Source organism: Vicia villosa, linkage group LG7 (genome assembly GCF_029867415.1).
Source record: "Vicia villosa cultivar HV-30 ecotype Madison, WI linkage group LG7, Vvil1.0, whole genome shotgun sequence".
Classification (NCBI taxonomy): domain Eukaryota; kingdom Viridiplantae; phylum Streptophyta; class Magnoliopsida; order Fabales; family Fabaceae; genus Vicia; species Vicia villosa.
The window spans coordinates 95,187,941-95,215,423 of record NC_081186.1 but is presented as its reverse complement, the minus strand read 5'-3'; the positions used below and the strand labels follow the sequence as shown (position 1 = coordinate 95,215,423).

The 27,483-nt window shown below is 32.5% G+C and overlaps 5 protein-coding genes across 5 annotated transcripts; 2 read left to right on the top strand and 3 right to left on the bottom strand.

The window, feature by feature from the left end:
- Window positions 1-3,387: 3,387 nt before the first annotated feature.
- LOC131615962 (GDSL esterase/lipase At1g71250-like) lies at window positions 3,388-5,246 on the top strand. Its single transcript, XM_058887166.1, has 3 exons — window positions 3,388-3,788; window positions 4,067-4,702; window positions 4,798-5,246. The coding sequence occupies exons 1-3, from the start codon at window positions 3,515-3,517 to the stop codon at window positions 5,028-5,030; spliced, it is 1,143 nt and encodes a 380-aa protein (XP_058743149.1). The 5' UTR covers window positions 3,388-3,514; the 3' UTR covers window positions 5,031-5,246.
- Window positions 5,247-5,386: 140 nt separating this feature from the next.
- On the top strand, window positions 5,387-7,156 carry LOC131615961 (geranylgeranyl diphosphate reductase, chloroplastic-like). Its single transcript, XM_058887165.1, has one exon. The coding sequence runs from the start codon at window positions 5,637-5,639 to the stop codon at window positions 6,987-6,989; it is 1,353 nt and encodes a 450-aa protein (XP_058743148.1). The 5' UTR covers window positions 5,387-5,636; the 3' UTR covers window positions 6,990-7,156.
- Window positions 7,157-8,459: 1,303 nt separating this feature from the next.
- LOC131617873 (alcohol dehydrogenase-like 7) lies at window positions 8,460-11,006 on the bottom strand. The gene is made up of 9 exons (XM_058889142.1): window positions 10,846-11,006; window positions 10,606-10,742; window positions 10,464-10,510; window positions 10,049-10,377; window positions 9,731-9,813; window positions 9,537-9,612; window positions 9,282-9,442; window positions 8,837-9,001; window positions 8,460-8,685 (listed from the first exon to the last, which is right to left on the bottom strand). Exons 1-9 carry the CDS (start codon window positions 10,904-10,906, stop codon window positions 8,569-8,571), a joined length of 1,176 nt encoding a protein of 391 aa, XP_058745125.1. The 5' UTR covers window positions 10,907-11,006; the 3' UTR covers window positions 8,460-8,568.
- Window positions 11,007-13,813: 2,807 nt separating this feature from the next.
- On the bottom strand, window positions 13,814-16,822 carry LOC131615960 (uncharacterized). The gene is made up of 3 exons (XM_058887163.1): window positions 16,450-16,822; window positions 15,059-15,386; window positions 13,814-14,196 (listed from the first exon to the last, which is right to left on the bottom strand). Exons 1-3 carry the CDS (start codon window positions 16,595-16,597, stop codon window positions 13,974-13,976), a joined length of 699 nt encoding a protein of 232 aa, XP_058743146.1. The 5' UTR covers window positions 16,598-16,822; the 3' UTR covers window positions 13,814-13,973.
- A 9,836-nt stretch (window positions 16,823-26,658) lies between these two features.
- On the bottom strand, window positions 26,659-27,237 carry LOC131619755 (uncharacterized). Its single transcript, XM_058890820.1, has one exon. It carries the CDS (start codon window positions 27,235-27,237, stop codon window positions 26,659-26,661), a length of 579 nt encoding a protein of 192 aa, XP_058746803.1.
- Window positions 27,238-27,483: the final 246 nt, after the last annotated feature.

Below are 27,483 nucleotides of genomic sequence, written 5' to 3'. Positions count from 1 at the left end.
ATATATGTTTTATGTTTCACTGTTTGATAAACATTTTGAACTTATTTGTGATTTATCTTGTAATATTAACATGGAAAAGATAAAGGCTTTGACCTTCCTATATTAATTTTGATAAATTCTTATCTACCTAATTTAAAAAGTTAGGTAAAGTTACCTTCAATGTAAAATGTCTTGGAAACAACCAAAAAATATACTATTTAATAATTAATTAAATAAGATAAAATTAAATGATGCAATGTGATTGGTGGAAGACACACTACCCAACTTTTTGTGATGGGTAGAGAAGTTGTCCCCATTAATTTTTTAAACTTTGGTATCTGATCTTATAATCAATTAATTCAAGTGGACCAATCTCACTATCCACTTGCAATAGTCCTGTTTATAGCTAGAGCAAAGCTTATATAGTCTTGTTTATGGAATAATTTGTTGGGAGAGAATATGGACACTACGAGGTCTAGAAAGGGGATTGAATAAACCTATTCTCTAAAAGATAATTTGAAAAACATTTTTGGTCTCATAAATGTAATCAAAGATTTTAAGAAACGCCGAAGCTTGGAAGCATCTCAATGAATTAAACCAACTGAATGATTACAAGATATCATTAAGAACTTGATTACTTCTAATGCAAGTCAAGCACAAGATAACCAAAGTCGCTTAAACCAAAGAGATTTAAAAATACTTTACATATATATTCATTCAAGACGTAGTTGGACTGATGATGATCTAATAAAATTGATGCATCGCAGACCTAAGCTTACACATTAAATCTCTATAAGCACGGCCCAACCTAAATGACATACAAACGATGCAATAATGAACTAACGTGATAGCAATACTAATGAATGCTGGAAAATTAAGGAGGTAAGGGAAGAGAGAAACGATACACATAGATATATAGTGGTTCAGTGTTCTTCTTCGTTTTGTCTACTCCACTCTTTAATGGTGTTAAAGAACCATAAGAAAATAATCACGATCCTCCACTATTTTGATAAGTTTGATACAAGCAGTTTGATTACAATGAACTGTCATATGATACTTCTCTTTGTTGATGCAGACACTGAAATTGCTAACGAAAATAAGATTCCCAAAGATCCTGATCCAATAATCTTACTATCCACAATAACCTGCTCCAAGTATTTGTGTGTGGCAATCCACATGATCCTATAGATTTCTTGTCTAAGCGTTGATTGTACAACTCCCAACTTTTTCTACGACCAATATTTCCACAATCTCACTAAAGTTGGACAAGTTCTAACTCCACCTTATGAACAATTTGTACTTGAGTTCTCCAAAAGCATCCATGAAGTATAATGAAACTCTCTTATTGATAAATGCCAAACATGTCCAAACTTCATTTAAGAAATGATACCTGCACATGTTACAAATAAAACATTAGATACCCTAATGTACCACTAGTCTCCCTTAAGCACTCGATCTTTAGAGATGAAGGTCTACTACAATGGAAAATAACTAAGGATGAAGATGATGAACAGTTCCAAAGGAATCTCACAAACACTCTTATTCATAAGGTGTTAATCAAGGAATTAGATGTAGGTGAAAGAAGAACACACACATAAAGATTCTCTATACTTTTTGGATAAATGGGTCTTGGTTCTTGATGGATATCACGAGCTTGATCAACCATGGATTGCTACAAGATTAATCAACTCACTCTCCCTAATTTCCCTCAAAATAACAACATATTGCACAAGAACAAATGTAAACTAAAAGAAGTGAACCTAACATGAATTAACATTCAAGAAGTTGTTCTAGAGAACAAGAAAGAGATTGAAGGTGCTAGGAATAGACACACTTGAGAAGAGAAGACAAATTGACATTTTATCTTTATGGGTTTCACCCACATAGTTTCACACTCTTGTCTTTGGATCAAGCAAACAACTATTTAAGTCTAAGGTGGAAAATTGAGTTTGTGAAGCTATAATTTGAGTCAAGAAGAAATCATGATTGAAGTCACGAGGGGTTGTGTTTCGAGTCAAGTTAAATTCATGATTCGAGTCAAATTGTGCGGAGCAGAATCCTTGCTTCTTGAAGAGTTATGATTCTAGTCAAATTTACAACATGATTTAAGTCACGAGAGGTTGTGATTCGAGTCAAGTTAATTTCATGATTCGGGTCAATTCATCTAGAGGAAATTCAAATTTTCACAATGTCCATGATTCGAGTCACACATACCTCTTGATTAGAATCAAATGACTTTTTACCTTGATCTAAGAGTTCTAACTTGTGATTCAAGTCATGACTGATGAAACGACAAAAACAATTTACTAGTCTAAAAAAGAAACACTATCATGGATCAACTCTATAATTTTATTGAATAATAAAGAGTCTTAATAGTACAATGTTAAATAATCGAAGCGAACATAATACAACTCAATTGCGAATGAAATACAATGCAAATATTTAAATTACAAGCAAATTACAAATAGACGAATAACTAATATAATATACATGCAAATTGACAAAAACATATAAACAAAGAATATAGTAACACACGACAACATGACCGCACTTTTAAAATTCAAATTTAAAACCTTGAGAGAAACACTCTTAGAATCCATATCTCCACCACTAGATCAACCCGTTACAATTGAAGGTTCAACCAACATATTTTAATTGACAAAGTTTGAGAGTGGGATTAAGAAACTTTTGTATTCCTAATAAATCCTTCGATTAATTTGTCAAAAAATTATAAAGAAACATATATAACTGTGATGTTCAATGGTAAGTTCAAACAAGGAGATTAAAAAAAATTCTAAAAACCCTTTGTTGAATCCTAGTTAGGGGACTCTACTTCAGCGATTCAATCCTAGTTGCAATATAGTATCAGATAGAGTTACAAGTAATAAATTATGTAAGACATTTTTATATTACATAAGCGGCCAATCATAGACTTGTTTCAATTAAAAGTTTCCATAAATTAAAAATTAATCTAAACTGTTTTTTTTTACAGTAATCTAAACTAAGTTGTTCAGCTTAAAATTGAAAATTGAGGCTAATAAATTAATAATGATTGTCACTAGAATTTATTTAACTAAAGGTTTGGTGGTAAACTTGCAAGGCATGATGACTCTCATTTTTCTATTGATTTACCTTGGTAAATTTGTTAAGGAAAAATAAAAATAAAATAAACAAACTATGCTGATGAAGTTTGTTTAGAAATACAAAAAATGTGAGTTTTCCTTTATAAAGATGTTAATGAAAATAAAGGTACACACTTTATCCAATGACAACAGAGTAGGTTATGAACGAAGTTGTTTCCCTTCCTCTTTGCTTGATACATTACCAAAAACACTTCTTCAATTTAGACAAGGTTGAAACAAATCTACTACCTATTTGGCAAGAAAACGTTAACTGTTTTTCTTGTAATTTTGTGTCAAACAAGCACCTACATTCTAACTAGAATAGTTTAGCAGTGACACCAACATTAGCAGGAAATCAACTCTTGCTCCAAAAAGTGATACAATACAAAACAAATATACAAAGAGAAAACAATATGAGAAGAGGGTTTCTGATTAATTCTCTTCCTGGAGTTTTTATGCTAATGTGCAAGTTCATCAGCATAGTTCATGGCCAACATTACACTGAGAAAACCGTCTCAAATGTCAATAGTAATGGGAGAAATGGCTCACTTGTATCAGCATTGTTTGTATTAGGGGATTCCTCTGTTGATTGTGGGGACAATACTCTATTCTACCCTCTGCTTCACGGTCGTCTATCTCTTCATCCGTGTAATGGCTCGGATGCCACTCTTCTTCCTCAACTTATTGGTACTCTTCTTCCTCTTTTCCTTTTTTCATTTTACTATATAAATTCCAAATTGCGATCCAGATACTGCTGAATATGGCAATTAAGTATGATTGATGCGGCAGCAATTTGGTCATGAATCATGATGAAAGCTTGATCATGCTTATCTATGTACATATTCCCTGCAATATCTGCACACAAAAAAATCAGTGTATTAATTTTTTATTATCAGAATAAACAAAGTTAAACTAAGCTTACACAGATAATGACATTAATTGCTGTAATGAAATCATTATTGTAGCTGAGAAGATTGGATTGACGTCAATCCGACCATTTTATGCTCAAAATGGATCTCTGACTCAGATTCTTGGTGGTCTCAACTTTGGATCAACACAAGCTACAATCCTGAACCAGGGAAGCTTCAGCCACCAGTCTCTCAATCAACAACTACGTCAAGTCTCCGAGAGTATGCAGCTGCTGCAACTGCAGCTGAGCGAAAACTCTGCTATTGAATTTACAAAATCATCCATCTTTTTCCTCTCCTTTGGCAAAGAGGATTACATTGATCTATTCTTACACAACTCTTCCAACCCAATGTTAAACCATGACGCTCAATATTATGCTACCATTTTGGTCAATCAGATGACAAATGCAATGAGGTATCTGTATGAAGCAAATGCAAGGAAAATCATATGCTTAGGAGTTTTGCCTCTGGGATGTACACCACGTATAGCATGGGAGTCGAATCAGACATCAAATGGAGATGATATTGATGGAAATGGTTGTGTAGATAATGTCAATGATTGGATATTGGAATACAACAGAATTCTAGATGAACACATAGTCCAGCTTAATGCAGAACTTTCTGATGCTCATATAGTGTTCTGTGATGTATACAGCGGAATATTGGAGATTATAAACAAACCAAAATTTTATGGTATGTTTTATAAAATCAATATGCTGTTTTATAATGTATGAAACTAATAAATATTCATGTGAAGGAATTTTATGAAATGTTTTTTGAATACACAGGTTTTGAAGACACAGAGAGTGCATGTTGTGGACTTGGTTTGAATGGTGCAATGATAGGGTGTATCTCTACAGAAATGGCCTGTAATCAAGCTTCATCACATGTTTGGTGGGACTTGTTCAATCCTACTCAAGCTGTGAACTCTATCCTAGCTGAAGCAGCTTGGTCTAACCAACCTATACCCGATCTTTGTCGTCCTTTAACCATCCATGATTTGGTCAACACCAAAACCTAGCATTAAACTGCTACTCATGCGGCATACGATTCATTCATAAACAGTAAGTTCGGCAAAATCACAGTGGTTTATAGTGTTAATACGAATCTCACCGTCAGTCGAAACATGCACTAAGATTATGAGAACAATATGGTGTTTCAAAATAATGCAATAAAGAAATAAAAGTAGCACTGCTAGGTTTCAGTGGAAATCATTAATATATTGTAGTATATTACAGCACATGATATCAAGATCTGTGTTTATTGTTATAAAAATGGGTTTTGGTGCTGACATGATTTGTCTTTGTCTTCTCAAATTGATTTAAACAATGCATTGATATCATTGATACCCCGTAGCACCAACATCTCTGAAAAAACCGACACCAACACTAGTAATCACGTTTAATTTATTCATTTTTACAAACTATTATTGGTGTCGAAGTGTTAGTGTTGATGTCGTGTTTCCGGAGTCTGTGCTTAGTGATACTACTAAGTAAAGATTTTGAAAAAAGATGCATACTTTAGTAAAGGAAATGTAGAATATACTATATTGCTTTCTAAAAACCCTAAATCACAGTTATTGACCCCAAAACCCTAAATCCCCAAAACTAGATCTTAACAATTTTCCATGGCAGCGAAAATTCAAACCTTTTTACCTTCATTTTCCGTTCCAGCCTCAAAACCTAAACGCCGCTTCCACTTGCTTACAATTTCAGCCTCAAATTCCACTCGTCCATCCATCTCCGGCCGTAAGCTCCGAGTAGCAGTAATAGGAGGAGGACCTGCCGGATCCTCCGCCGCAGAAGCACTAGCAAGCGGCGGAGTGGAAACCTTCCTATTCGAGCGCAATCCTCCGTCAACAGCAAAACCATGCGGCGGAGCAATCCCTCTCTGCATGCTAGAAGAATTCGACATTCCTCACCACCTCATCGACCGCCGCGTCACTCAAATGCGGATCTTCTCACCTTCAAACATCGCAGTCGACTTCGGCAAAACCCTGAAACCAAACGAATTCATCGCCATGCTCCGCCGTGAAGTCCTCGACTCATTCCTCCGATCCCGCGCCGAATCCGCCGGTGCCACACTCATCTCCGGCCTAGTCACATCTCTCAACCTCCCAGCCTCACCAACCGCACCCTACACTATCAACTACACCACAAAAAACTCCCCACGTAACTCTCTCGCCGTCGACGTAGTAATCGGAGCCGACGGTGCCAACAGCCGCGTCGCGAAATCAATCGATGCCGGCGACTACACCTGCGCGATCGCGTTTCAAGAACGAATCAAATTATCGGACGAGAAAATGAAATACTACGAAAATCTCGCCGAGATGTACATAGGAAACGACGTGTCACCAGATTTTTACGCGTGGGTTTTTCCCAAATGTGACCACGTGGCAGTGGGCACTGGTACGGTGCGGTCGAAACACGATATTAAGCTGTACCAGCGGGCCATAAGAGAAAGAGCATGGTCCAAGATCAACGGTGGAAAAGTGATTAAAATCGAAGCCCATCCGATCCCAGAGCATCCTCGACCCATTCGGGTCAGAGGACGCGTGGCATTGGTAGGAGATGCGGCAGGTTACGTTACGAAATGTTCGGGTGAGGGTATTTATTTTGCGGCGAAATCGGGTCGAATGTGCGGAAACGGTGTCGTTAGGGCTTCGGAAGGTGGTGAGAAAATGATTAACGAGGGGGATTTGATGAGGGAGTATCTTAAGGAATGGGATGCGAAGTATGTGAACACTTTTAGGTTTTTGGATTTGTTGCAAAGGGTTTTTTACGGTAGTAACGCGTCTAGGGAAGCTTTGGTGGAGCTTTGTGGTGATGAGTATGTGCAACGGATGACGTTTGATAGTTATTTGTATAAGAAGTTGGCGCGTGGGAGAGTGTGTGATGATGTTAAGCTTTTTATGAATACTATTGGGAGTTTGGTGAGGTGTGGTGATGTAGGAACACATATGAAGGGTTTGATTTTGTAGAGGATCTTTACCTCTTAGTTTGAAACTTTTGAAATTTATGGCATTGACTAGTATTATATTTGCCCTACATTATTGCTTCTCTCATGTAGTTTCATTTTCTGTTATTGGCTATAGCCTTCCACTTTGCAAGAAAAAATAAAAGCTATTTTCATTTTATGCATTAATAATTTATTCTTCACTATTATTTGTTTATGAAATTTTTAGTATTATAGTCCTTCTATTATTTGTAGTAATAGGACATAGTTCTAAGTTGGGGTTGCAATACCATTCCGTTTAGAACCGTCCCACAAAAGCTCAAAAAAAATAATAAAACGGGACGGACAAAGTTAAGGGTGAGTGTCTAAAACTTTGGTCTGCTCCATAAAAAAATGTGAGTGGAGCGGGCTAAGCCCGCAGACACTGCACTTTTTAAGTCTAAAAATACAAAATTTATATTAATTCACGTGCCCGCAAATGTCCGCATAAAAACGGGGCGGGACGGGACGGTCACACTAGAGGGTGAGAGCCTAAAATTTTGGCTCGTCCCACACAAAAGTGCGGGTAAAACGGACATGTCCAACGGGCCGAATCCGTTTTGCCACCCTTGGTTCTAAGGGACTCACCTCAAAGTAGTGTTTGAGGAAGTAGTGAGACCCACTAACGTTTGAAGGACTCGTTCTCTAAATTAGGGCTCGTTTTTTTAGAAATAAATCATTGTTTAATGGATAAAAATCGTTTCATTCTTTCCAAGTCTTTTGCTTGAGATACTATGGAAGTCCTAGGGACAGGGATAATTTTGATTGAATTCTAGAAGAGGACAAGTCATAACTCAATCGACCCATGAAGTTTCAGAAAGAGACATTGGATTTTCGAGCAGATGTGACCTGGTAAGTCATTCGTCATCTAATATGATCCATCATGACCATGGGCGGGTTGCCTGACCCATTTTTGTAGCATTAAAAGATAACTGAATTGTTACGTGTCAGGACACATGTTCCAAAAAGGGTCAAACTTTGACATTCTCTGAAGGAAGAAATTACTTCTTCCTACTAACATGGAGAGACGATATTTATGTTCCTACTAGTGTAGAGAACCGGGCTTTATATCTCTACGTTCTTGTCAAACACTTGAGAGAGAATCGGTCTCTTACCCAACAATTTAGTAGAAGAGCTAGGTCCATAAATATCTCAACTCTTAGAGTTGAGAGAATTCATTCACTAATTTTACATATTCAAATGAAACTCTTTATTCTCTCATGTAAGAGAGTTTACCATTTTCAGTACAATTGACCGATGTAAAACATTGATAGATGCAAGATATTAGTGCCAATATTACACCTAAACACTTTTGTGTGTATGTAACAATTCTATCATCTATGTTTCCATCATACATAAAAATAAGAGGGCATGATAGTCTAATATATAAATATTTTTACAAGTATTTTGTAAAATTTTATAAAAATTCTTAATAAAGATGAATCTCCTCCATTGATAAAACTCAACCAATTTTTTTATTAATAAAATGGCATATTCAATAAGTTACAAATTGACATAATTCAAGGGCTAAATGCAACAATTACATTGACCCAAACAAAACATGCTCATTTGTCCATCCAAATCACACATCTAAGAGACTCTCCATTAACCAATAAATCAAAAGCTTTGTTGATGTCTTTAAACTCCACCTCATGTGTCACAAACTCATCCAACTTCAGTTCCTATTAATAATTGGAGAAACAATCAACAAAAGAATACAAAAACTTGTTGCCATTACTACTTTTACATAAATAAACTACTAGTTTTACAATAATTTATCAAAATAGCGAAAGAAAGCATAAACTTAACAACAAAATAAAAAAATCTTAGTACCTTGTCCATGTAGCGTTTAAGAAGAATAGGTACATCAGTCTTAGGTTTGAGTCCTCCATATAAGGATCCCATGAGAGTCTTCCCTTGAACAAGGACCCCATTACAATTAAGGCTCAACATGGATTCTGGCCTGTCCACTCCTAATACAATTGTTTTCCCCCAACCCTATACACAAGACACAAATTTACAATTCATGTTTTCAACAAGTATATGTCGCGCATTACATTGGTCAAAGGAAAACTGAATTCATATTCGAGTATTACGGATAGAAAAAAGTTAGCTATTAGGAGAAAAAATCTCACTAAGAGTGGTCGGTCAAATTCTCCGACAGAGATTAATTATCAGTAAAGTTGATGAATACTTCACGCCAATGACATAGTTATAAATAAAATAAAATAAAAATTAGTTAGTAGAAATAAAAGCTATGCTTGAGATAGAAATAGACCTTTCTACATGAAGCATATGCTTCTTGCACCAATGATGCCATACCAACACATTCAAAGCAATAATCTGCTCCACCACCAGTCATCTCTATGATAATTTGACTCACAGATTTGTTTTCACATTCTCTTGAATTTATAAACTCTGTGACTCCAAACTTCTTCCCTGAATAAATCCATGAAATCAGACACATAATTTAGGCCTAATAATAATCATAACTTCTAAATGTGGTGGTGTTATTGAACAAATGTTGCATTACCAATGTCAAATTTTTCTGGTTTGATATCCACGCCTATAATCCTTGTTGCTCCACAAAGTCTAGCTCCCTCAGCAACCTAGGAAGCCATTCAATTGCAATGAGCATTGTAGTATGCAAATAAGTGCTTATATCAAATCAGTAGGTAAATAAGATCAAACAAGTCATTCCAAATATAAACTATGGAAAATCCATACTGCTAATCCAATACATCCAAGTCCAAAAATAGCTACTGTAGAACCTGGCTCCACATTTGCTGTTTTCCAAGCAGCTCCTACTCCTAAAAAATAAATATTAGATGAAAAATATTGAATTAGTCGAATTAAAACTATATGTGATCTGTCTGCAAATTCTAACTCAACTAGCAGAAACCAATATTGACAGGTTAGACCTCATCACCAGGATTCAAACCCTGATACTCACAGTTGTGCGTGTGAATTTTTAGTGGTTATTACCATTTCGTCTACCGACTAAAAAAAACATATGCGGATTGATTCACGTAGTCGATCTCATACCTGTTGATACACCGCAACTAAGGAGGCAAGCCCTATTAGGAGGAATTGCTGGATCAATCTTGAGTAAATTGGCAATGTCAACAACAGTGTACTCACTAAAACTAGAGACGAACATGAAATGGTGTATACTCTCTCCATTTAGATCAGTGAATCTTGTTGTGTTAGCATATCTAGGCATCCAAGGTGAAATTTTGAAAGGAAAGTTTGAACAAAGGTTACTCTTTGTTGATTTGCAATCTGTACACTCTTCACAATCAGCAATGAAGATTGGAATAACAATGTCTCCTTTTGTAATTTCTGTTACTTCCTCTCCAACACTTTCCACAACCCTACATCACATCAAAATCAAAGTAAACTTTAACATCATCAATCTCTCATCAAAATATATAGACACTAGATTCACTCTCTCACTCACCCAATTGCTTCATGACCAAAAATCCTTGGAAATATTGCAGGAGGTTCCTTCAAAAGTCAAAACATAAACGCGAAAAATGCATATTAAAACATTATTTAAGAACGTTTATTAAATAACTGATGTATCTAATCAATATACAAACCTGCATTTTCCAAAAAGTAATATCGCTGTGACAAAGAGAAGTGCATATGATACGAATCCGAGCTTCGCGTGGCATTGGTGGAGCCACGACGATCTCTTCGATAATCAATGGCTCGCCTGGTTTGCGACAAACCGCCGCTAAAAAATTACAACACATGAAACTTGTCATTATCAACAATTAACACTGTTGAATTGAATGGTAAAGAAAATTACTGAAAAGAAGGTGGAAAGACACACACACCTTTACATCGTATGGGTTGTGGTTGTTCAGTAGATGTTGTTACTGGTTTATTAGCTTCCATGGTGATGAGTTGAGTTGAGTTGCATCAAGTAAAGACAAAAAAGGATTTTTGGTTGAAGACAACGTATGAACTAATATGATATCATATGAATATGGAATGACTAAAAAAGCATCTTTTGTTAGGTGGATTTTGAAAGCTACCAACCAAACTAAACTGAACATGACATGATGTCACATGTGGAATTTATATTATTTTGATGTGGTCTTGTCCTCTAATGCATTTTGATTACATGTTGTTTGACTTCAATACATTATGAAATTTTATTAATCACCGTTTAATTAAGACAAATTTTAATGACCGTTAATTATGACAAGTTATATAATACTGTAACTACTTTGATGCTCTTAAAAATGGCTTTAAGCGAAACGCTGGAGAGAGTTTAATCAGTAGTGTGCAGTTGGTAATTGAAATTAAGGTTTTGTTTTAATAAAGAGGGAAACGGATTCATGAGTTATTATCTGATTTGTGGTATATTGATCTGATTTATTAAACCGTTATATATTTTTTTTATTAAATGTCAAAATGTAAAATTAATGTTAAAAAAAACATAATCATGAATTCAAGGACTAATTCTTTTAAGTATATATTAGGATTAAATTAAATATCAAAAGTATTCTAATTTTTTATTTTAAAAATGTTAAATAATAAATTAAAGTTAACGAATTAATTAATAATAAATATTTATTATATATAAGATTTTTTTAAGTAATTTATTTATACAGATATAGGTTGAAGAAAATTGAAGTATGAAAAAATTATAATTGATATTATGTTTTTTTCATTTATATTTTGCATATTAAAAAAAACTAATAATATAAGAATCAGATCAATTGGTGATCACATGTGAAATTTAGGTGACTTTGCTTCTTGGTGAAGAGATGAGAAATTCATGGTTTCCATGGATAGTACAAGCATGTTTGGAGTGATTGGATACTTTAGACATGCTTTGTTTGAACTTTTGGTAGAATGTATGTAGAGGCAACAAGTTGGAAGCTCAAGGAGAGTGAACTTCGTGATTAAGTTAGCTTTTTTAAAATAGAAGTCACCACTTTAGTCTTGAAATGGAAAGAATTCTTGGACAATGCTTGAAACACTTGGTTCATAGCTCAAAAGCAAGTAAAATCATCTGATTATGGTGCCTTGAATAAGTTAGAGGACCTGTAATGCTTGATTCTTGCATATTTGGATAAGTTTTTGAAACTTTGTTCTTCATGTTCATGACTTGAATTTCAAGTGTTATGGTGCCCTATTCACAAATTCATATCTCTTAGCTCAAGCATTGAAATCTTGTGCTAATGGTCTCTTTGAAAAGCACTTGCAACACTCTTCAACTTTGGTCTTTGGTTCCCTTTCAGATTCATCTTGGATCTTGGTGAAAATGTCCATGAAGTTGGAGCAAAACTAGGTTAAAACACTTAGAATTTTTCTAAGTCTTTTGTTGGAAACTTCAGGATCACATAACTCTCAAATGATTCATTTTTTGAGGAAAAGTTATATGTGACAAAGTTGTTCATTGGACCAAGATCTACAATTTTCATGTTGGAAGGTTTTTCAATTGCATACTTGAAATTTGAAGTTACTTGCCCATGAACTTTTTCTAAGTCTTTGAACTTTCCAACTTTGACTTTTGTTGACTTTTTTATTTTTGATTGATTTTTCTTGATCAAATGACTTCAATAATCATTTGTTAGTGATTTTGATCTTCCAAAGTCCATGGTTGACCAAATTCCTTAAAAGTCAAAGATAATCTTGAACCGTTCATTTTTTTCAGATGAATTGTATTTTTGTGATTTTCTATTGAATCAAGCTCTCCTCTTCAAATGAATGACATGAGTGGATTATAATGTTGTATTGGAGATCCTTGAATTATAGTTTGAGCTATGGAACCATGTCTTGATTAAAAGTCAACTCTCTAGATGAATTAGGTCAAAAACTCTAACTTGTGCACCAGATGAAATTGGAAGTTGTTGATCTTGAATTGAGTCACTCTTGGACTTTGATTTTTTTGAGCATATGAGAATGCTTGAACTCCTTTGTGGGTTTCAAAATTCTAATCTTGCCTGAGCCTCTTGATCAACCACCTACCTTGGGAAACGAGCACCAGGCAAAACACAGTATCTTTTTTTGTATATTTTTGTTAGTAAATGAAATATAAACAATGATGATGATGATAATGATGATGACGACCACGCTATGCACTAAATGATGTGGGGTCTCAGGGTCAAAAATTGGGGTACAACAGGTACCACATGCATTGGAGTAGAGGATAAGTGTGCTACATAAGCATGCATGTGCATGTTGTGTAATGTCACATAACTCTGTGAAATATTGTAAGATTGTGTAATGTTGTATTTTGTGGTTTATGTTGCCCTTTGTTGTTATTATACCATATATTTTGTATAATATACTCCTACCTCTATGTTTTTATGTTTTCCAATGTGGATCTATATGTAGAGTATTCTCAAATCGAGACTGATGAGTTGTCTCCTTGCTGTAAGGATATTAAAGATGGTGTATGAGACAACTTATTTAATTTTTTGTAAGTTTATTCTTGTTGAACTGTTAAGTCATCTCGTATGTTGGTTGTAGTAAGACTATGATTTTGTGACATCCATGTCAAGATTAATAATTTTCACAATGTTATGTTGGATTCTTTGTTTTCATCAAGTACTCAATTATGAGAAGTTTTACATTACCTATGTTAATGTGATTTAGGGTGTCACACTTTGGGGTCTGATAAGAACTTTGGGCCAATTTTTTTATATACTTCCCATTTTAAATCTTTAGTCCCTTTTCCTTTGGCCACACACTTAAACACACAGTTAGTGATGAAAATAATTTGATTATACTAAAATATAATTTTAGCACTTGTAAAGTCAATTCATTTTGATTAGTAACTACATGAACTCAGTAAAATCAATCACTTTTTTATCAACTGAATAACATCATTTATCTTTGGCTACAACTTTAACTAGATAACAACACTTTGGTATCATACAAAATAGAAATAATACATTGGCAGTTCTCAAAGTATCAAATTACAGGATGTATTTATTATTATATACTCTCATAAGGAAATCATCTTTCTATGCAAGTGCTCTCCAACTGAAGCTACTTCTCCATGAATATGATGGTGATGATCATGATCATGAAAAAATAGGGTCAACAATCCTACTAAACACAGTACTGAACCAACAAGAAGTTTGTCGTACCGCTCCACCCAATGAAACTTCAGCTGACTGGCCCCATAAAATGACAATGCTACTAGTGAAGTCATCACAGAGATTGTGCTGTAAATGCAATGTGTAAAAGCTTAGTTAACAGTAGCAAATCCCAAAACAAGTCTCACAAGTGATTATACCAGTAGATAAGTTGATAAAAGCCGATCCAAACAGACCTCTTAAACCAAACTAGGATCAACAGAGTATAAGAAAGAATTTCAGGCATCAATATGAAGCATCTTTAGTACAAAACGGCGTTCAGAACTCAAATACAAGACATAAATCAGGATTCTCAAAATATAATGGTGTATCAACCATTATATTTTTTTCTCATTTTCTGAAAGAATTTAAAATTTCATGATCCTGAATATGGTTTTAAATAGCGGTCCGCATCCATAACTATGGATAATATTGCTTATGTGATAGCCTTTGCAACAACATTGTACTGCAATTATAATGTGATCTTAAATCACGTGTCCTGCTGCATCTTAACCGCATCAGAAGATTTCGGCCATTTCGTTCAAACTTATCTCACAAAAAAATTAGAAATTTGAAACTCTAAATCTCAATATTCTTCATATCTAATGAAAATCTTACTTTTAATTGTCTCTAAACTAGGTATTTTAAGCACCTCTCAATCATTATTACGGAGTATATGTTCACTTAGAATATGCTAAGGTGGATAAATAGTGTAGTGGCGCACTAATAATCGTTTATATAGTTTGTGAAAAAAACTTAAAATTATTTCACACCACAGCAGCTACAATACGTGTCGCAATGACAGCAGTCACAACTCCATCCGCAATCGCAATTTAAAACCATGATTTTGACATGAAGCATTTCTAAAGGGTCTTAATTTCAGTGTTACCGATCGAAGCACCAAAAAGCAGAATTTAAATTTTTCTTAATCTGTGATGCAATTGACTTATACCTGAATAGAAGCACTATGATGGCAAGCACCATCATGGAAGATGAATTTCCCACGGCAAGAAATACTGGAAGTGTTGTGGCACAAGGAGACAATGCAGGAACAAGAATAAGCCCAGCTACTGCCATTTTCTCCATGGGTTGGTTGTGCGAATGACTATGGCCGCCTTTTCCCATAACAAACAACAAAATATACATACCACCGAGAAATACGAGCAAAAGTGAAGCAAGCTTATGCACTGTTTCTTCGCCGGCAATGGTGTTTGCCATGGTAATTGCTGTTATACCAAGCAGTGAAGTGGATATTACATGTAAAATTGCTCCAAATGCAGCTGCATGAAAAGCAAAGAAAAAAGTTAAAAAGACTCTTCTGAGATAAGCCATGAAGATCTCTTTGAGGCTTGAAATATCGAGGCAACATTGATGTAACCGATTGCCTCTATGTTATAAAAAATGCACGGTAACTACTCAAGTACTTGCACCGTGCTTCACTCTTCTACATTTTGCCACTAAAGAGAAGCTTCTGACAATTACTTCCTCTATTCCTTTTTATCTTTAGCCGTCGTTATAATTTTATTTACATATATCAAGAAAACTAATAAATTTTGTTTTTGATAAATTAATTTGTCTTTATCTTATACCCTTAACCATTAATTATCTAATTCTTCTAATTATTTCTCTCTCTGCAATCAACATTTAAGGATATTATTGACAAAAAAATCATCAATGTTGCATTGAACTTTAAAAATGACAAATAAATAAGAAGAAAATTTTCAGACAAAGGTGACAAGTGAAAAGGAACTAAGAAAGTAATAAAAACTCTAATGCAAAAACTAAAGAGATAAATACATGTTTGGATTCATATTGCAAATGTTATTTTAGAGAAACTCTACTGATACTTCAGGTTCAAATATCCTTTTAAAGATTTTCGACCAATTTCCAAATACACATAATCTTCCAAAGCTATATCTATCCAGAAAATTTGTATTCATTATTCAGCAACATAACTAGAGTCGTCATAAGTATTTGGAGGCCCTATGTAGATTGGCCGCGATTCAATCATGATCAAATAATCAGAGGTCATATTTAATCACAGTTTAACAGTGACAAATATACGGTTTAACTGTGATAAATTTTAAATCCTATGCGGTAGCCCGCCTTGCACGCCCTCAAAGACGGCCATAAATTTTGAATCTTATGCATAGCACTAATTCACATCTACTCTCTATGATCTCACATCACATCCTTAATTAATTAACATCCATAAACCAAAACTTCAAGAATTTTCAACGCAACTTCATCAAAAACAAAAACAAAAAACGGAGAAATGAAAACTAATCAATAACCAATAAAACAACAAGAGATCTGAGAGAGAAGAACAAAAGAAGCACATACTAACAAGGAGGGTTCTAGAAAGGGTCCATTTCTGAGCACGACCGACGATGGAAAACGGAAGCCAGTGAGTTGGAATGAACGAATGGAGAATCGATACGGTGGCGATACCTCCGATTGTGGACAGATCTTCGGCGGTGAAACTATCCATTGATGTTTAGTGCCGAAACGAAAAGTTTGAAACTTTATGAGTAGGATCTACGAAAGAGGAATTTTGATTGTAAATTCTTGTAGAGGATTCAAAAGGGTTGCTACATTACCGAAAATTTGGAAGCAAAATCTAGTGTTGAAGAAGAGGGTGAAGGGTAAATCTGAGTGAAACGAAGAAAATGAGAGAAAAGTATGAAGAAAAAATGGAAAATGAAGTTTTATTCGGAGAGATGCTTTTAATAAATTTTAATATACATATTAAAGTCAAGTACTAATGTATAAATTTGAATTATGTGTGGACCTTAATGTAATAAATTGAAAATAAAGCTTTGCTTATAACTCAAAGACATATTAATCCATGTATCATATCATTAGAACTTTTAACTAAGTTTCCTATATGTTAAACCTTTGAAATGTCGAATTTCATTAAGTAGAGTAGAAGTAATTTTAGTTACAAATTGGATAAAACCATATGTCCTGCTTTGGCACCTAGACTTATATGTTCATAATTGTCCAGGTTTGCTTAGAATTAAATGACTCTGAAGTGGATCTATGCGCTTGCAGTTATGACTATCAGTTGATTTTGATGATGATAATTGATGAAGCAACGATTTTTGAAGATAACAACTCCATATGTCAAATGGCTTGCGGATATTAAGAGCTCTTGGTGACAATGGAGTTAATTTAAACTATCAAAGTAAAGATTTTGATGATGGCACATGGTCAAGAAGATATCTTGAGTCTCACCAGTATGAAGATTCAACTTCTAATTGAAGTGTTAAGTCATTGTGATATCAAGCAACTGAATTTGAAAACTCGAAGTTGTGAAAGTGTGAAGGCTTGCATGATCCTTTTCATCTCGTATTAGAGGGATCAGTTTAAATATAAAAAGGTCACGAGTAAGTCTTGAAGTACTATGTCAGCCACACACACACGCACACAGAAAAGTTTTGAAAACCTTCTCTGATTTTATAAAATGTCTTGAAAACTATCAATGCTCGTATGGAGTTGGTTAATAAATATTTATAATCAATTGGGAAAAGATTTTACATTGTCTAATCAATTAAGAACATGATCTAATTGATTAAAGCAAAGTAAATGACTTCCTAATAAATAGAAAAGCTTTTAATCGATGAAACCATGTAGTTGTTTTAGGGTTTCTTTTTTTGGATTAGGATTGTTGTATTTTGAAAGCTTTTAATCGATTGAACAATTAAAATGGCCCTTGAATCATTTTATTTTTGAGTCAAAGATTTTCCTATATAAATGAGGTTTCTCTTTATTTCAATAATCAAACTAAATATTTGATCATTTTAAGAATAATTATAAAACTTGGTCATTTTCATTTAATTTATATTTTCAAAAAATGAATAATAGTTATAATAAACTTGATATTTTAAGATTAAGAAAGCTTAATAGATAATAAATTTATACAAAATAAGGATAATAAATTATATGTAATAGGTGTGGGCGGAAGGAAGGTCCTCATTCATTCCTATATGCTATCAATGCGGAAATAAATGACACATGAAATCAAAGTGCACTCAAAATAAAATCCAGAAAAAAGAACCAAAATCAAAATCAAAGAAAGTTCAAGAAACCTCAAATGGAATCAAAGAAACTTTACATCAATTGAGATGACAATGTCATGGAATCCACCAATGAGGAAGAAACAAACACCTGTCTTGTGGCAAATTACAAAGAATATGAGGTAACTTCACATCTCCCTTATGATGATTTAGTAGGATTGTTGACCCTATTTTTTCATGATCATCATCATCATCATATTCACGGAGAAGTAGCTTCAGTTGGAGAGCTCTTGCATAGAAAGATGTTTTCCTTATGAGAGTATATAATAATAAATACATCCTGTAAATTGATACTTTTGAGGATTGTCAATGTATTATTTCTATTTTGTATGATACCAAAGTGTTGTTATCTAGTTAAAGTTGTAGCAAACTAAGTTTACCATGTGAAGATAAATGATGTTATTCAGTTGATAAAAAAGTGATTGACTTTACATGCAAAGTGTTGTTATCTAGTTAAAGTTGTAGCAAACTAAGTTTACCATGTGAAGATAAATGATGTTATTCAGTTGATAAAAAAAATGATTGACTTTACCGAGTTCATGTAGTTACTAATCAAAATGAATTGAATTTGAAATTGGATGAATATACAAAATAGATAAACCATATTGATTTGTAACGTCTGCATTCGGTTTTTTGCATTGGATAACCATGGCGTGTCAGATAACCAAAAGAAAAGGGAAATTGGTGGTGGAAAAGGACCTTAAAGAATTTCGAAAAATGTTATTCAAATTTCAAAAATGGATTTTCAAATGAACCCTTTTCACACCAAAACACGTTTTAGGTGAGTTTCCACCCATATGTTTTCTAAAATTTAGTCCAAAAATGTTTCTTCAGATTCACCCTATACGCACTCCATATATTCCTAACGGAGACAAACCTAATTTTGAGATTAACTAATCCGAAGATGCATCTCCATATCCACCCAGGTAGAATGCGGAGATGCATTTCAGTATTTACACCATACATAAATTTTTTACTTTGTTTTAGAGATACACCGATGAAATTGATGATGTACTATAACTATATTTTCATATTCAATTTTATATAAATTAACCATACACTTTCGAAATAATATTATGAAAATGATATATTATTATAAATAAATTTGTAATACATAACAAAAACAAAATAAAATATAATCGATAACAGTACTCCTAATATATTTACTATATATTATTGTGTATGTTGAACCCGGGCCCATGGGTGACGCCAACGCCCGGCGAGATAGGGCAGTTACCCAAGCTCTTCTTCAAAATCTCATCGCAATGGTCTCTCTCTCACTCAAAAAATTTAAACTGCTATACGGAGTAGTCGCGGAATAATGGTCTGTTTAGATGTCAAATCGTCGTGAGTTCTCTTCTTTCTTTTCTTTCGCTTTTAAGCTCGATTTTCGATGCGAAATCGTTGTTGTAATGTTATTCGCTGTTGTTGTGATGTTATTCATTGTTGTTCGTGGTTGTGGCTTATGAATCAGTGAAGAATTTTTCGCTGAATTTTTTGTTTCGCGCTATGCACATCAAGTGTTCGGTGAAATGCCTGAACATGTTCTTTTGTTTTTCTATGTTGAAATCTATTGGTTGAAGTTATAGTTTCGGTATGGGTTTCCCGAGTCCACTGCTTGAGCATCTCTAATGCAGCCTTTGAATTTGGTAAATATAAGAAAATCCATGCACTCGGAAGTTTCTAAATCATAATCGGGATCTTTCTCTGACTTGAGGGCCCTTCGTTCCATGTCGACGCCATCGTCGTTCCGTTATCAGGTCATCCCTTTCTTTATTCTTTATATTTATTTCTCCCTTACCATTTACTGCTAGATCTCAGATTCCGTAATTCCACATTGTTCTCAACTCGTCTTCCTCGCATTCGCCCAATATTGTAATATTCCATCATTCAATTATTTATTCATAACTGCTTGAAAATTGATATATGCATAAAATTTGAAATCTATGTTCTATTTTTTAACTTTGGAGCTGATGAATCCATAATTATGCTACTTTAATTCGAGTATTATATGGTTGACTTTTCATATGTTTCAATAGTTGAAAGAAAATACATGAAATTAGAAGAGTAGGTTGTTATATAAGATCATTATGTATTTTAACGATAGTGATATGTGATGTATTCTAACAAATTGTATTTTGTTATCACAATATATATGTACTTGGTATTAGCTTGATACTTATATGTGCAAATTTAGTGTAGGAGGTACTGATTTGATTTTAGTGAGGGATATGATAGTATCTTACTTCATTCCTTTATGATTATCCTATATTTATGTGAAAATATTTGTTGGAATGTGGTTTATTTTTTAGTTGTGGTATTTGAACAAGAACGGATGAACGAACAAGACGTTGATAATGTTAAACCAAACACGTAACAGCTACTTCGTACCTAGTTAGTATCTTTTCAATTCTCTACCTTTTACTCAATATGTTTAGACTTCAATATGTTTAGACTTTGTATATTTTTAAAGAAGATTAGTGAAAACAACATTTGTTAACACTTTACAGTATGTTTGTTTCTTAAATTATCGCAGCTTGTGCATGTTCTAGAAAAAAAATCACATGACTTTAGGAATGTCTCTGCTATAGTATAGTAAGGAAAATTTACCACATTCTATTGTAGAAATATATGGGGAAATATTTGCCCTTATTTTCATGGTGTGACTCTAAGTTCAGTGTTGCATAACAGAGCCCTTTTGTAATTATTCTTCCCAGTATGAATAACAGAGCCCGATTGAAAAACACTTAAAGAATGTGATGCAATTTACTTTGTTTAATTTGTGCCAAAACTAAGTATACCTTTTACTTAGTTGTTGTTGGACTCGTGTTTTATAGAAGAGTTTAGTGCCGACTTTGAGGATAAAGCAATTGAGATAGCGATTTTCGGTCATTAAATTTTTTGCCCAGTCTATATATTTTTTCTGGCTTCGTCACTGCCCGGGCCCCTTGTTCCTATGTGCCTCATGTCCTACAGTGCCAACCGTGCCTCCTCCAGCTTGTGGATTAATTAAAATTTCTCGAAGCCCATGGAATGCTGAAGACTATTTAAAGAGATCCCTAGACCTAATGTAACCCAGTCTTTTCACATTTGTAAAATTAGGGGAAGGTTAGAAAGCTTAGGTTTTGAGAGTCTTTTGTGTTTCAAGTCTCCCACGTATCTTTTGATACTATTTAGTAGGAAAATTGAACCAAACCAAACTAATGCAGTTTGAGTTGGTTTTGTTGGTTCGATTTTTTTTAAAAAAAAAAAATTATTGAGCCATACATACACATATAGAGGAAAATATAGTTTTATGTTTTATCATTCATACATTTCCATAAAAAAGTTTAGAATGTCAAAATAAGTTTAAAATTTTATACATAAATTCATGTCTTACACGTTTATCTTTAGTCTAAAGAATGATATACATGAAATTGCATTCTTAAATAAATATCATACAAACAATACCATAAAATATATTTTGTTAAAATAGTATTAATAAATGAATAATATTTTATTTTTTGTTGATATGTAAATTAAAATAAATATCATACAACGAATATGATAAAATATACATACAATATTTGTTGATTTCTCTAAAGAATTATATATATATATATATATATATATATATATATATATATATATATATATATATATATATATATATATATATATATATATATATTAGTTAGTAAGATTTTGTAACGTAATGCAGTTTGGTTTGGTTTACAGAATACAAACCACAAACCGAACCGAACCGCACGGTTCAATCAGAAAATGGTCCAAACACATCTGAACCAAATGCGATTTTTTGCGGTTTCGGTTTGGTTCGATTTGGTTTTGCAGTCTTCTATTGGACCGATTCAGTTTTGAACACCCCTAACTACACCATCAACGTTAAGGGTCTTTCAACTGGGGTTAGGAGGTTTCCATCTAAGATGAACCTTAAAGATTTCTTTGAACATGAATTTCCTCGACATTAGATCACTTTCCTTGTACTGCAAGATACATTCCTTTGTGCTCATTTTCATATTTTGAGGCATGATATAATCGTCAGCATTTTTCTTTGGTTTCTCCAATGCCATAAAAGATGAGAAGTTATAGCCCATGTTTCTGGCCAAGTGTTTGTCGCCTGCTTGTTGATTTTGATCTTCATTTCATAAGCCAACCAATCATTTTTTTAAAGTTGAAGAAGGTCTCTCACTTATTTGATTGATCAAGCTCTTTCTGGATGTGTTTTGCGCATGCATATATATATATATATATATATATATATATATATATATATATATATATATATATATATATATATATATATATATATATATATATATATATAAAAGATATTTCTTCGTTGGTATTGAGAGTCACGTCAACATTACTCTTAATTGCTTCGCCCCTTCGAGCTCTATGTTTAAGGAATTGTGTACATCTAAGATATTGTATCCTGATTATTGGTCGAGATAGTATATGAATATCGAAGCTGGTCTAAGTAAAGGACTCAGAAAAGCCATATAAGTCGCTTAGGGCCGAGTTGCTCTATACATGCCTTTATGAATATTTATTATCTTGACACTATCATGTCAAAACCTATCTCTCAAACGCCATAATGAATGAATATATGTGTTCATGACCACTCAATAGCAATCAAGTGTGTTTGCCTCTCTTATCCCATATGAGGTAAGGACTCACTATACAAGGGAACACACTTCAAATTAGGAACAGACTAATATTGTTAAGTAGAAAATTCACCCACTTTGATTCTGTTGTGACTCTATCTAGAAAACTTCAAAAAAAAGTTATCAAATTAGTGTTCACAAATAAATAAATAAATAGATAAATAAATAAATATATATATATATATATATATATATATATATATATATATATATATATATATATATATATATATATATATATATATATATATATATATATATATATATATATATATATATTTATATATATTTCCAACTACATATAAATATATTAATTAATAAATTTTAATGTTTTAAAATAATGTCTAAGTATAGGTGTAAGAATGACATTAACACTTATTTTCAAATTTATTTTATTTAAAAAAGTTAATTTTAATCTATATTTAAGTAAATATATATTATTCTTCCATATTCAAAATTTCCATTTAAAAATATTTACCTTAATTTAAATAATATCACAAATTATTTACTTTTCTTTTTTAAATGATATTTAAATTTTCCTTTGACCATGTATTAAATATTTGAATTTCTCTTTGTGTGTATATATATATATATATATATATATATATATATATATATATATATATATATATATATATATATATATATATATATATATATTCTAAATGTTTCTATTTTCACTATGGATTTTAATTAAAATTATATATATAAACTAATATTTTTTTCATTCATATACTTGTATATAATTATATTCGAGTAATTAGGTTTGTGGTAAAAATTTAGTTTTGTAACTTTTATTTAATTATATTTGAATAATTAGGTTAGTGGTAAGTATTTAGTTTAGTAATTTACTCAAATTCAATATTTCTAAGGATTATTACAAATAATCATCAAAATTATTTTAATCTATAGAAAATTTTCTTTCTCCATTATACATGATTTTATATTAAATAATATTTTTATATGTTAAATAAACGTTGCTATGTAAACAAATTATTAATTCACATGTATATTTAATGTTTGAAAAAAAGTTTCAAAGTTTGATGTTGATAAGGGAAAAACTAATAGTTACTCAAATTATAATTTGAATTTTTCTACTAAGAGTATTTTAAAATTTCTCAAAAGGTAGAAAACCTACTTAATATGACAAACTCTTTATTTTTATTTTGCTTTACTTTTATTTTTTTCTTTTATGGGTTAGATTAATATCCTCCATATTTTCTTCTTTTTATTTAATAATTTTTTAGCATATATAAAAAACTAAAATAAAACTTTACTATATACAAGAAAATATTTAATAAAATTAAATCAAATGGAGGAATTTATTAAGTATTTTCACTTTTTTTAAAAAAATAAAATCAGTTTTATTTAATATATTGTATTAAAATACTTTAATATATAGTATTTACCAAAAAGAAAACATTTAATATGCTGATTTACATTTCTTTAAAAAAATGAAGTTATGATTTTTTAACTTTTATATATTTACAGTGCAACTTAAATTTATTTTGAGGCAAAATCCCATCTAATTGAAATTTAAAATTATTTGCGGTTTGCTTTTAAATTATTAACTAAAAAAATTAATTTTATTTAATCTAATTTCACACGGTTTAATTTAGATGAAAATTAGATTAAAAATTGTAATTTTTTAATTAATATTATGGAATGACAAGATCAATTGGATTTGAAACAAATAAAATAATAAAAAGAAGAGAGACTAAATTTAACTAATAAGAAATATTAAAAAAAAGAAGCAAAACACAAATAAATATATTAATTAAATATATTAATACAATATATTATACTAATAAAAAAATAACTATTAAAGTATATGTAGTTGTTTGTTCAAAATTTTGAAATATAAATTCAAAATTCAATCTGATCCAAGTGTTTTTCTATAAAAAAAACATCTAAATACATTCAATATTATCCATTTGTGTGCAATTTTCAGTTATTATTAAATCAATTTGTAAACTTTTTATTTAAATTAGTTTAAATTTAAATACTTTAGTAAAATAATGCTTTACATTGTTATTAAATCACAATTGATATACGTGAATAAAATCAAATGTTTTTAATGCTATGATAATTATAATTGATTAAAAGAGTAAAGAATTCTATATCAACAATGCAAATAAATTAAATATTTTGTCTAAATAGATTTTTATTTAAAATAAAATTATTATTTGCAATTAAAGTATAATAAACTTTTAGTCGTTATTGTAGCAACTTTGAATCAATTTTTATTTAAACTAAAACTATTATTTGCAATTAAAGTATAATAAATATTTTATCTAAATAAATATTTATTTAAATTAAAATTATTATCTTCAATTTACTTCGCATATTTGAGTCACCTCGACTCTCGCCCGACATAGTTCTAAGACTTAGGCATGCTAGTATAAATAAGGAGGTACACTAGCCTATCCCGTTAACCGTGCACACAATATTGTTTATAATGGAATAATCCTCGGTTGACCTAACAATACCCAATTTCTATTGATATCTCATATATGTGATCGGTCACACAATACACATATATGAGATTCTAAGTGCTATCTCCTACACCTATGCGTACAACAATTCGTGTGTAACATTATGGTCTATTAACATCCTACTAGTACCCTGTAGACAGGGGCTGCTCTAAGGCCCAGCGAGCTCGGGCAAGCGCCCGGGCTCAATCCCTATTTTTTTTGTATTCCCCCCAATTTAATAGTCGAGTTTTAGACAAAAAATCAGGGGCAAAATTAGGAACAAAGTTAATAAAAATAGGGTGTGAAAATTAAAACAGATGAATAAGTAAAGTTTTTGTCCAAGGTGCCTAAAATTCCTGGCTCCGCCACTGCCTGTAGGTCGAGTATAGTATTACGAGATGTTAACAAATTGTTAGAACCTCGCTGACCAAGTCTAATATCACTGAATATCTAATCCTACCAGTATTGTGTGAGATTTACGTCTAATTTTGGATTATACAATGTGTAGAAAGTCATAACATGACTTCATATACTAATAATCCCATATATGTTGGGATGTTAGTGTAAAGATCCTTACACCCGTGCATGCCACATACCGAGTCTAACATCACATCCCATTAACATCCTACTAGTAACATGTAGGTCGAATATAGTATACATGATAGTCACGACCAACCAAGTACATAGTCTCCTAAGTACATGCCCAACTAACACAATGACATTCTACCTCTATCGATACATCCTTTAAAGTGTAAACTATTGATTTTGCACTCCATCTCTATCAATACTAGTACAAGGTATCATGTAGATAGGCTGATAATTTTATTTAACTTTCATCACACTCATATTAGTTATATCTATACTTTCATTCTTATTAGTTTTTTCATTGTACACTATGAAATCTAGGGTTTGAAATAATATGAAAGAAGTTTAGCGTGGGTTAGTTGACGCTAAATTACCTGAATTAGCGTTGGCAAATCGACAATTTGTAATTACCATAAAATTGATTATAGTGTTAGCTTCATGTCGATTGAATCAACATTATTTTGTGTCGGCCACAAATAAAACCGACACAACTATTACCTTTAAGCCTTTAAGTTAAGCTGACGATATAACACCAAAATGATTGTTAAAAGTAGGTTTATAGGGTTAAACACATGTTTTAAACTAACATTCCCATTAGCTTCAAGCCTTTAATATGAGCTGACATTGACGCTATAGTGGTTGTTGAAGTTGATATCTAAGGTTAATCGTGGACTTTTTAAAAAAAACTGAAAAATAACATTAAAAGAAAGAGAGGATAACAAGATACACAAGGGGGGGCAAGCCGACCTCTTAAGAGCAAAGCCTAAGCCTAGGGGTACCTTCCTTGTATAACAGGTAATCCTTAACTAAAACAGAATGCACAAAAGAAAACCAAGCGAATCTACAAATAGACAATCCTAAGTTTGCAACGAAATCAACACAAAAATTGGCTTCCCTAAAGACATGAGAGATCATAAAATCAATCGTGCGAGTATACACAATACAGCGAAGCCAATGAGATCTAATCTTCCAAGGAACTATATTTAAATCAGAGAAAGCTTTTACGAAAAGCTTGCAATCAGATTCCATCCACAACTTCTCATAACCCAAAATTCCCGCCTTTACGATCGCAACAATAGTTGCCAATAACTCTGCCAATGCAACATCACCTCCCACCATGAAATCACATAAGCTCCCCACATGAGAAGCATCTTCAGTGTGAAAAATGTCGCCACACGCAATCAACGGAGGAGAACCTCTAGCAAGGCCATCCATATTAACCTTAACCCAACCTTTAGGAGGAGGATTCCAAAGAACCTCCAACCCTGTCACAGGCCTGCTAGGGAGAGTTGAAACATCAAATCCTTTTAGAATGGAGAAACTTTCCATATTGTTATTTGAACAATTTTAAGTGGTGTTACCAACAAGTTTAGCCCTGGAAATAATACTTCCAATGCAGGATATTTAGTGCAACATCTTTCCATCAAAACGATTCAGGTTTCTAGCACGCCAGACCTGATAAAGCACATTGCATATACACGAAAGGGCCACATCCTTCGCCTGCAGAGACCACCGAGATGGAATCAGCACCGAGAAATCCACCATACAATTGATTTTGCCAGCATATTGAAGCTT